This window comes from Neophocaena asiaeorientalis, unplaced genomic scaffold (assembly GCF_003031525.2).
Source record: "Neophocaena asiaeorientalis asiaeorientalis breed wild unplaced genomic scaffold, Neophocaena_asiaeorientalis_V1.1 scaffold1569, whole genome shotgun sequence".
In the NCBI taxonomy this organism is placed as follows: Eukaryota; Metazoa; Chordata; class Mammalia; order Artiodactyla; family Phocoenidae; genus Neophocaena; species Neophocaena asiaeorientalis.
This window is the reverse complement of record NW_020172167.1, coordinates 1-11,847: the sequence shown is the minus strand read 5'-3', so window position 1 is coordinate 11,847 and position 11,847 is coordinate 1. Positions and strand designations below refer to the sequence as shown.

Here is an 11,847-nt window from a genome sequence, read left to right as displayed (position 1 = left end):
TGATAGCCTTATGTGGGTTCCCTTATAATTATTTATTTTTCTCTGCTGCCTTTAGAATCCTCTCTTTATCTTTAAATTTTGTCATTTTAAGTAGAATATGTTTTGATGTAGATCTATTATGTTCATATTGTTTAGGACTCTCTGTGCATCCTGTACCTGGATATCTGTTTGCTTTTCTAGCTTTGGGAATTTTTCATCCATACTGTCTTCAAATATATTTTCAATCCCCTTTTCTCATTCTTCTCCTTTTGGGACCCCTATTATGCATAGATTTTTGTGCTTTACATTATATCATAGATCTCATATATGGCTTTCACACTTTTTTTTTTTTTTTCATTTGTATATTTCTCTGACTCTCTGTGGTCTTGAAGAGCTAATTTTAAGTGGGAGCATCACTGTGTAACCTGCATGAGTCTCACATTTTTGGTGTAAGGGTTGTTTGTTTTATATGGATGCCTCCATACCTTTCCTCAGTGTGTGCTGGGCAGATCGCCTAGATAGGGGGTGTGATTGTGGTTGTGGTGACCAGAGCCTGCACTTAACATTGACCAGGGCCTCCTCTTTGCTCTGTGGTTGTCACAGCCCTGTTGGGACATGATCTGCTCCCCAGTTGTTGGATAGAAACCCCCATATCCATTTTCAGGCTTTGGTGTGAGGTAGGCAGGACTGGAGCAATCCTGCTGGGAGATGAGCCACTTAGTATTCCTCTGCAGGAGCTGTCCACTAGGAAGTGTGGTCTGTGGTGTCACCTGTCACCCTTGGTGTGGCCTCACAAAGGACTGTTGATGACATTGCCCTTGGCCCAGCCTCAACCACGGGAATGCAGGCAATCATCCTGGGTGTGCCTCAGGGCTTGTGCTCACAAAGCCACCAGCACAGAACCACAGGCGCACATCCACTGAAATCTGGCTCTCAGACCACAGGAGTCACATCTGAAACCAGAAGGCATGGTGCTCAAAATACTGCTTAAAGACTTCTGGTGGACTACTAAGTCTGCTTAACTGAGCAAATAAGTGTAGGGTCATTTGTGGTATAGTCTGATGGTACTAGACAAATCATGACTCAGTTGAATACTTCCTGGATCTGTAACTCAGAATGTTAGTGTTTAATGCTTTTCCAAGCACTTTTTGTTTTATGTCATGTATTATAGAATGTTAGAGCTAAGTGTCATTATAGATCATTTAATCCTAATGGGAAATCATGTAAAACAGATACCAGGAAGAGAGTTCAAGGGTTTAGCTCACAGCAAAGATTTTGGGACTAGTGGAAAATAGGAATGAAGTATTAATAAAGCTAAAGTTAGAAAAACATAGATAGGGGGAAGTGTTTTCAATAACTGCCAGTGTTTGCAAATCACCTTCCTGGGCTGGAAAGGGCATTGATAGGCTGTCTCTCTTAAAAAAAGGGGCAGCATAGACACATAGCTAAGAAGAGGTATAGCAGAAATTAATATTTAGTTTACCAACTTCCAGTCCATTTCCTTTTCCACCTTGTACCCATTGTTGAGCTAAAGCTGTACAAAGGATGGTAAAGGTCATACACTGGTGAGTTACAAAATCAGACCAACCCTGGAAAGACCCCAAGGCTTCCCACATCAACCTGCTGATGTGATCAAAATCCCATCTGCTTGAGAACTTAAATCCTCTTGAAGCTGAAAGCCAAGAGTTTTCCCTCATGCTCAAGTCATTCAGCCCTCCTGGCAACACAGTGCTGAGAGTTACAGAAAAGGACATTATTTCCTTAAGGGAATGTTATTTTTTTCTTATTAAATCATTGAGTCCATCTTGTGGTTCTTAGTGGGGAAGATTGTTTACATTTTGTGTTTGATTTTTGGTTTTTGTCATTTCTGAAATTTTGGTAGAAAAATGACACAAAGGACACTTCCCTAGAGGGGACAATGTTTACCTGTTCCCCTTTCTGTCTTCTGGCTCTCCCATGAGAGTGACCCTCCCCTAGGGAATGTCATCACTTTTAATTTAGTTACAAGTAGTCAAATTGATAGGAGTTCGGTATTTTTTCCTCTTTTCTTGTACTTAGAAAAAATATGTGGGCTTCCCTGGTGGCGCAGTGGTGGAGAGTCCGCCTGCCGATGCAGGGGACGCGGGTTCGTGTCCCGGTCCGGGAAGATCCCACATGCAGCAGAGTGGCTGGACCCAAGAGACATGGCTGCTGAGCCTGCACATCCAGAGCCTGTGCTCCGCAATGGGAGAGGCCACAACAGTGAGAGGCCACGTACCACAAAACAAAACAAAAAAAGTCAATTTTTGAAAAATAGGTCAAAAATTCAGCAATGCCCTCTTCTCATTCCTTCTACCCCATGAATCCAGCCCTCTCCACCAATGTGAGTGACTCTAAAGACAATGGCTAATGAATACGTGGTTTTGCTCTGATAGAGGAAGAAGAATGGAACAGTGCACTTACTGACTATGGATCAGGCTGGGGCTGCTGCCATTGCCTTCATTCATCAAATTGGGATGATATGCTACAGAGCTACCTTCACTCATTTAGTTTTCCCAGGATTGGGGAATATGGTCACTGACACATCCCAGAGCCTTGGGTGAGCTCTTATATTCCTTTGCAAGACACACCCATATTTAGAGTGAAGAGACGGTTGGAAGTTTCAGTCCCCCACCTTAAGGATTTGGATGGCAGGATGCCTGTCAATTTAACTATGACAGTTTTACCACAAGAAAGCAATGTGAAAATTCTGTCATTATCAAAAATGAGTTCATATTTCACAATTGTCCTCCAAAGGCATACTTTATTAATCAAGACCCTATTACAATTTACTCACTAGGATAGATTGTTATATCTTTTCAGAGTCTTTTAATCTAAATGGTATCTTTCCCCACAACACTGTGTTTCTCAGCAATTCAAGAAGCATGGGCCATTCTGTGTTTCTGATTGCTATTATTTACCTTTTCTCAAATAATTGTTTTACTTTAGCAAGATTACTTCCCAACTCATGCTATCTATACTTCCATGAAATATTGTTTTTTCACACTTGAAGTTCCACTGAGCTCTAAATATAGTTATGGCTTTGCATTTAAATATTTTTTGTGAAGTAAGTTATTTTTCCTTTGTAACAAAAGAATATGTTGGTTGTCCTATCCTTCCTATTAGATTATTTGTGTGTTCTACTGACTTTTGGATTCTGAGGACATGAATCAATTACAAGCTCAGTTGCATTGACTCCACCTCACACAAGCTGGCCTATAAAAACCACTTGAGAGTCAGGGTCTGCAGAGAATTCCAGCTTAACATATTCCCAGACTGACGAAAATAAACCTGAGCCACTTAGTATGTATCTCATCCTTGCCAAAATTGCCAACTCAGAAGTAAACATGAATAAGGAATTTTTCTCAGTATCCCCACATGAAGCTGATCACCCTTCCATGTAGAATGCAAAAAGAAGTGACACTTCTTCTACAGCCAAATGATAGTTTGCAAGGCAGTTGTCAGCAGCCCAGGGGAGTGAGCACCTTGATGAAGTAGAGATCTAACTTACATGCAATGTAGGATCAGGTCTACAATTTCATCCAACTCTTGCTCTTACCCTTGCTTAACTTCCTCTCATTCTTCCTTTGATTCTGCATCATTTGACTCTAGTCCTCCTAGGCTTGAAATTCCTCCATTGCCTCTTACTATATCACATTATTATTATCCATCAAGGAAGTTCCATCTCTCAGAAGATCAGCAAGGCAAGTTTCCACATTTCATTTTCCTTAAGATTTTGACTCATCTATTGAGTTGTGAGATGATTATGAAGTTGCTTTAAACCTAGCTACCATGTAGAAGAGGCAACCCTGAACCACCGTCTCCTCTTACTTTCATTTCCTTCTCTGACCTCACTTACCTGTGACACTTGTCATTCTCATACTCACCTCCACTTATCATCCAACATTTATTTAATTCTACCAAACAATTTAAAAGAAATACATGTGTATGCCTACAGGAGTGAGCACTTGAGACAACAACCAGAAGAAATACTCCAGTAGATGTGCCCCTTAAAAGTTAATACCACATTTTGTGCCACAGTTGCCTATCAGGGAAGAGTCGGGGAAAGAATAAACTTCACCTGTTCCTGGAAAAAGTGCTGACTTGTTAATGAGAAACAGGCAATATCTGTGGCAATTCCCAGGCTTTGCTGGGAAGAGACTCCTCCCCATGGCGGGAATCTCCTTGAACCAAAGCCAGGCCCTTCCCATGACCCCTATCGTGGCTCCCCGATCCTGTTATTCATTTCAGTGCCCCTCCCTCAAATCCTCTTATAAAAACCCAGTCTTTTCTGCCCTGACAAACCAGTGCAGATCCCTCGCAAGAGAAGTAAGTAGGAGCTGAGACAAGATGACACCCCTGACAGGGGTTTCACCTCACATATTTCAGGGAAGGTATACAAGGATCCCTGTCCTCAGAGAATGCAGGAGCTCTGAGAGCAGGCAAAGGCAGTCCTGGGAGGCCTCAGGTGTAGTAGGATATATGGATTTTCAGATTCTTTCCAGAACTATGGAAGGGGATGGAAGCCATCAAGATGGATTTATTCCTAGGGAACTAGACAGAGGAAATGACAAGAGGTACAACAGGGGGTTTCTCATAGTCTCTCTCTGACCACCCTTCCTTTAGTTCTCTGGTTGTCTCCGCACATCACAGACAAAACGATGTCTTCCATGGGTGTCCCCAGCCTGTCCTGGGTGCTGCTCTCCTGCCTGATGCTCCTGTCTCAAGTCCAAGGTGAGACTTCTCTGCCTCTAGCACTGGGTTCCCAGTGTTTGCTCAGGGCCAAGAAGAGGAGGAAAGCTCCTGTGTGCCTCCCGTGGTAATGGTACATCCCCACACAACAACATTGCCTGCAATTCCTGCATCATCATCCTTCCTTCTGGGTGACTAGTGGTGGGAGGCACCTCAGTGGTCCAGTAACAGTGGGATGAGACGATTCTCAATTTTCAGTAGAGTCTAATTTATGTGGGTATATTAAGGAGGGAAAGCATAGAGTGTCAGTAATGAGATGAGTAGAAGGAGAATGACTGAAGGATAAAGTGTAGAAACCGTCAGCCAAGATGAGGAGAGGGCTTGGACTTTTGAATAAGGCAGATGAATAAAAAGAAAACAGACCATCTCCCAATTACTAGGTCTACTTTATGATTAAGAAAAACTCCTGGAAATATTGGCATTGGTGACAGGCAGTCAAGAGCTTGGTGTCACTGTCTCAAGCTGTGGCACCACAGATATTTCTCAAGGTCACCTCCCCACTCCAATCCCCTCTCTCCATTTCGCCCCATGCCTCTCCTTTATTTCGTCCTGGCTAGGGGAAGATTCCCAGAAGAAACTGCCCTCTGCACGGATCAGCTGTCCGAGAGGCTCCATGGCCTATGCGTCCTACTGCTATGCCTTGTTTACAATACCTAAAACCTGGATGAATGCAAACGTGAGTGCTGGGATTTGCAGTTCGGGCTGGTAAGGAGAAGCAAATTAGAGACAGGGTTTGGGGGCCGGGGGTTCCATTCTCTAGAGTTTCTTGAGGGTGAGAATGAGCACCTCATCTTTTGCAAACACAACCCCTTCTCACCTACCTTGTCCCTGCCCTTCCCTCAGTGAGGGTCTCAAGCTCCTCCCTAGTCTCTCCCTTCTCCACACAGATGGCCTGCCAGAAGAGATCCTCAGGACAACTTGTGTCAGTGCTCAGTGGGGCTGAGGGATCCTTCGTGGCCGCCCTGGTCAAGAACAACTTGAAAACCGTCTCAGACGTCTGGATTGGGCTCCATGACCCCACAGAGGTACACTTACATCCTCTCTAGTCTGTTACCTCCCAGGATGCTATGGCCACCCAGGCCTGCTCGCTGTCCCCTGTGCCTGCCTTGGAAATAATGTAGAGATCCCTAGAGCTCGGAGATCAAGGGGGTAATTGGAGAATGGAGGGCCTTGAGACCAGCTGCAGAGCTGAGTTCTGTGCAGGTCTCCAGTCTCCAACTAAGGTTAATCTGCCTCTTGTCAAGCTTTTACACAATTCACACACCACGCCTTGATTCAGTTTGCTGTGCATCCCTGAGTCTGCACATGCTGCCCTTAGCAAGTGCTAAACGTGTATTTAGGATTGATGCATTTTTCCCTTATAAAACATATGTTGTCTTTGAGGTTCAGAGGGTAATCATAAATGTACCACCAAGTGTAGTTCACACAGTGTCAAGTTACTCTGAGGGGTTCTATTCATCTTTGTGATTATTGACTTTTGAATTTGCCAATAGAAGCAAAGAGTTAGGGAGTGTTTTCCAGAGGAGAGCTGTGGGGCATCACCTGGTAGAGCAGAACTAATTCCATGAGGCTGGGGAGGGTAGCAGGTGTTCCAGCTGAGGGAATCATGCCAGGAGACCTCTAAAGGCCTTTCCACCTCACCTGACTCCATCCTCTGCTCTATAGGGCTCTGAGCCCGATGGCAGTGGATGGGAGTGGAGTAGCACTGATGTGCTCAATTACGTTGCCTGGGAGACAGATCCCTCCACCAGCTCATCCCCTGGCTATTGTGGGAGCCTGTCCAGAAGCTCAGGTATGAAACAGAGGAGGTCACTTCTGCCCAGCCTTTTCCATCCCCTCATCCCCTATTTCTGGGTCTGGTCTTCAGAGAATCCCCCTGGGATGGAACTGCTTGTCTGTCTCTCACCTCTTCTTTCTTTCTCTCTCTTTCCCCTGGAGTGGGACCCTGGTGAATTTGAGGGAGAGACTTTGAGTCCTAGGCCAGAATCTGGGATGCGTCCCCATTGGTTTCTCAAGCTCCACCAGCCCCATTCACTTGAGCTCTTCTGTCTCTTCAGGCTATCTGAAGTGGAGAGATTATAACTGTTATGTGAACTTACCCTATGTCTGCAAGTTCAAGGGCTAAATCAGAATGGAAGTCAGTAGCCTGAGTCTGGTGTGCAGCTCATCATGGACTTGGAACCAAGAGTGAAGACCCATCCCGGAAAGGGGAATCCTCCCCACACCCCCAATCTGACCACCTCATTCTGGCCTTCCCTGTCTCTTGACCTCATTTCAGGCATTTGTGTGTGTGTGTGTGTGTGTGTGTGTGTGTGTGTGTGTGTGTGTGTATGAATGCCATGGCCTGAGGTCTTGGAGAACAGTAATAAATATCCTATTCCAAACTTACCTGCTTTTGTGCTCTTGTCTTATAACAAGACTCTGAGGAAGAAGTTTGTATGGGAAGAATCTAGGAGTGCCTCTGTCAAGTTTCATCCAATTTCCTTGGATAATGACTGAATGTACATTCCCACCAGTGTATTTGTGATGAGTATGTAGGCCCTGTTCCCTTAGGAATTGGGTTGTGTTATACAAAGTCATTGCTTCCCCACACACTGTACTGTCCATTCCTTCTGATGGTATGACACAAGCAGCCTTAGTGTGGTCCCATGCTATTTATTATAGAATGCAGTTCTGAAATCATTTGCTGTGAAGGATCGTGAAGTATCTATTCTTTTTCTTTAATGGGCAATCCACCTTGGATCATGACTTTTATAAAATATAGTCAAGAAGAAATTACTTGGACTGACATGCAGATCATTGGCAGTTGTCACTCTCTTTATTAAAACAGGAAAAATCTGAATAATTTTAGCAACTTTTCCTGGGGTAATCTCCTTTTTTTGGGCAATCTGCCGAGGCATCCCATTACATAGATACCTTCTCATTTGTGCTTACCTGGATCAGAACTGCTAGATCTATAAACTTTTAGAAACATGAAATTGCAATTTGGACAACTTGTTGGATGCTGAGTGTGGATTGGGTTTATGAGTGAGAGACTCCTGGAGGCCCCTGTCTAGAGAGTCTCCACTCTCTCATGACTTTTTCTTTCTGGGAACCCACCAGATTCTTATGGTGAAGAGATAAGTAACCATTCTGAAATATGTTCAGATAAAGACACCATAAATAAGGAAATCTTCAGGTTAATATTCTTGATAAACATGGTTGAAAATATCCTCAACAAAGTATTAGCATCTCGAATTCAACAGAACATTGAATGTATAATACACCCTGACCAAGTGGTTCTTATTTCTCGGATGCAAGTATGGTTCAACATATGCAAATCAATCAACAGTGTACATCACATTAATAGAATAGAGGGTAAATAGCACACAATCATCAATAGATGTAGAAAAAGCTTACAGAATCTGTGGTACAACACAGTGGCTATAGTTAGCAATAAGATATTGTGCACTTAAAAAACTGTTTAAAAAAAAGAAAAAAAAAAAACTATTAGGAGTGTAGTTCTCATGTTAAGTGTTGTTACCACAGAAACAAAGAAACAAACCAAGAAGTGGGACACAAGGAAACTTTCAAAGGTGATGGATATATTTTCTACCTTGTTTGCAGTGATGGTAACACATATGTCCAAATTATCCAAGTTATATACATTATGTGCAGATATCTGTATTTACCAACTATTCCTCAAGAAAGCTGTAATAAAAGTGGAACACAACTGAGGAACTATGGAGCACCACTACTGCCGGGATCCTGGATTTAATACAGAGTGCCTGGAATCATTGTCATTATTGTTTTTTTTTTAAAACATGCCATCCCTAAATGAGCTTTTTTTTTTCAATATCTAGGTTGAAAAATTCTGAATTCTTCTAGGGGAAATCAAGAAAATCTTAAAATCTACTATATCTATCTTAAAACTTTAATCTATATTAAAAATATCTTCTTACAAAGAAAAGTTTAGGTCTAGAGTGTTTTTGGAAGAGTCCTACCAAACTACCCCAAAACACATATTTTAAATATTATATACAGGCTTGTAGAGAATAAAGGGAAAATACTTCCTAACTCTGACAGATAATAATAGAAAAAAATTCCTTACAGAAAGGAAAAGATACACTTTTACCTAGTTTCAGATGTAATAGGTGATTCTCTCTCTTTGAAGAAAGATTGCCTATCTTAAAAGGGTATAGGAAACTTGCTAAATGTCAATTAAGGAAAGTAGACACTGTCAATTCATCTGATCTATTTATTTGAGAATGAAAACCTCCATATGTAGTATCACCAGATTTGGCAAATATGCAATATCTGTCAAGTTGAGCAAAGATGTAATATTTGATATACACTAATACCAAGAAACAATTTGTGGCTTATCTGAAATTCATATTTAGCTAGGAGTCCTCTATTTTATCTGGCAAATATAACTATGTAGCAATGCTGAGTGGCTCTTGGCCCACATAGAAGATTTTGACCAAGGTGACATCCCCCTTTCAGATGGGGCAATTGGCCAAATATTTTTACACAAGATATGAGGTTGAGAATGTGTTGGAAATGAGGTAGTGAGTAGTATAATGGTCTAAAAATATTTAGGTTCAATGAAAATTGTAACCGTCTTCACTCATGTAAGTGGTTCTTTTCAAATAAATCATCATTTATTCACTTTTTTTATTTATTCAAGAAATATGAGTAGAGACCCCACAGGATATTAAGCCTTCCCAACTCTAGTCCCGACTGAGGCCAGAGTATGTTTCCAGGACACAGGACAGAAAACCCACTGGGCATTTATTGCAAGTACTCAGGAAAGTGATACCATTCAGCAACTATAGGGATAAGGAACTAATTGTGTGGTCCATGAAATGCTGCTAGTCCTCAAACTGTTTGTTGCCATACCTGTGCAAGATAACTACAGAAATCCAGTGTAAAATTTTAGAAGTTTTTATAGCAATTTGGCAGATTAGTTTTGTCTATGAAATCTAAAATTTTATAAATGGTTTCTTAACATATGTAACTTTTTTATATTTTAATTTTAGTAATTCATCTTTAAAAAGGCTTTAATTCTTAGAATAGTTTTAGATGTATGGAATTATTGAAATGGTAATACAGGGTCTTACCACTTGATACAACTGATGAACCATACTGATACAGTATTACTGATAATTGTAATTGAAATATTATTGACATACAATATTACATTAGTTTCAGCTGTACTACATAATGATTGGATATTTGCATACATTATAAAATGATCGGCTTGATAAATCTAGTAATCATCTGTCCCCATACAAAGTTATTATAATATTATTGACCATATTCCTATATATTGCACACCCATGGCTTATTTATTTTATAACTGGAGGTTTGTACCTCTTAATCCCCTTCCCATATTTCACACCCCTTACCGCTGTCAACTTCCTGTTTGTTCTCTGTATCTATGAATGCTTTTATTTCTTTTCGTTTGTTTGTTTTATATTTTAGAATTCACATATAAGTAAGGTTATATTGTATTTGTCTTTCTCTGTCTGATTTAATTCACTTGGCACAATACCCTCTAGATTTATACATATTGTCACAAAATCTTTCAGTTTTTTTCGTGTCTGAGTAATATTCCATTATATAAATTTTATACATATAAAATATATATTCCTCATCTTCTTTATCCATTAATATGTTGATGAATACTTAGGTTTATTCTGTACATTAGCCATTGTAAATAATGCAGCAATGGACATTGGAGTGTACCTATCTTTTCAAATTAGTGTTTTTCTTTTCTTCAGGTAAGCACCCAGAGGTGAATTTGCTGGATTACATGGCAGTCCTAGTTTTAATTTTGTGAAATAATGTTTTCCATAGTGGCTGTACCAATTACATACCCACCAACAGTGCATGAGTGCTCTCTTTTCTCCACCTCCTCACTAACACTTGTAATTTGTTGTCTTTTTGATGATACCCATTATGCCAGGTGTGAGGTGGTGCCTTATTGTGGTTTTGATTTACATTTCCATGATGGTTAGTGATGCTAAGCATCTTTTCATATGCTTATTGGCTGTCTTCTTTGGAAAAATATCTACTCAGATCCTCTGCCCATTTTTTAATCAGAGTACTTGATTTTTATTGATGTTGAGTTGTATGAGTTCTTCGAGTATGTTGGACATTGAACCCCTATTGCAAATATTTTATCCCAGTAAGAAGGCTGTTTTTCTGTTTTGTTGATAGTTTCCTTCACTGTGGAAAAGCTTTTTATTTTGTCTTAGTCACATTTGATTATTTTTGCTTTTGTTTCACTTGTATGAGGAGACAGATCCATAAATATATTGTTAAGAAGGATGTCACAGGGCTATCCTGGTGGTGCAGTGGTTGAGAATCTGCCTGCCAATACAGGGGACAGGGGTTCAAGTGGTGGTCTGGGAAGATCCCACATGCCGCAGAGTAACTAGCCCCATGAACCACAATTACTGAGCCTGTGCGTCTGGAGCCTGTGCTCCACAACAAGAGAGGCTGCGATAGTGAGAGGCCCGCACACCGCAATGAGGAGTGACCCCCCACTTGCTGCAACTATAGAAAGACCTTGCACAAAAACGAAAAGCCAACACAGCCATATATAAATAAATAAATAAATATTTTTTAAAAAGGCAAAATTCCTTTAAAAAAAAAAGAACGATGTCACAGACTATACTCCCAATGTTTTTCTACTAGCAGTTTTATTGTTTCAGGTATTAAATGCAAGTTTTTTATCCATATTGATTTCAATTTTGTATATGTGTGAGAAAGCAGTCCTGTTTGATTCTTTTGCATGAAGCTGTCAGTTTTCCAACACCAGTGTTGAAGACACTGTCTTTTTCCCACTGTATATTCTAGACTTCATTGTTGAAGATTAATTGACCATATAAGCATGGGTTTAGATTAAGGCTGTCTATTCTGTTCAATGGACCTATATGTCTGTTTTTTTTGAGTCCAATATTCTTTTCATCACTGTTGCTTTGTAGTGAAGTTTGGGATCGCGGAATGCTATACCTACTGTTTGCTTCTTTCTTAAAACAGTGACAACTCCCAATGATCTGCATGTCAGTCCATTTCTTCTTGACTATATTTTATAAAAGTCATGATCCAAGG

General features: G+C 40.7%; 1 protein-coding gene across 1 annotated transcript; it reads left to right on the top strand.

Moving 5' to 3' along the window:
- The first annotated feature begins 4,309 nt into the window (after positions 1-4,309).
- On the top strand, positions 4,310-6,920 carry LOC112406920 (lithostathine-like). Its single transcript, XM_024755956.1, has 6 exons — positions 4,310-4,326; positions 4,624-4,731; positions 5,307-5,425; positions 5,637-5,774; positions 6,415-6,541; positions 6,807-6,920. Exons 2-6 carry the CDS (start codon positions 4,659-4,661, stop codon positions 6,872-6,874), a joined length of 525 nt encoding a protein of 174 aa, XP_024611724.1. The 5' UTR covers positions 4,310-4,326; positions 4,624-4,658; the 3' UTR covers positions 6,875-6,920.
- The last annotated feature ends 4,927 nt before the right edge of the window (positions 6,921-11,847 follow it).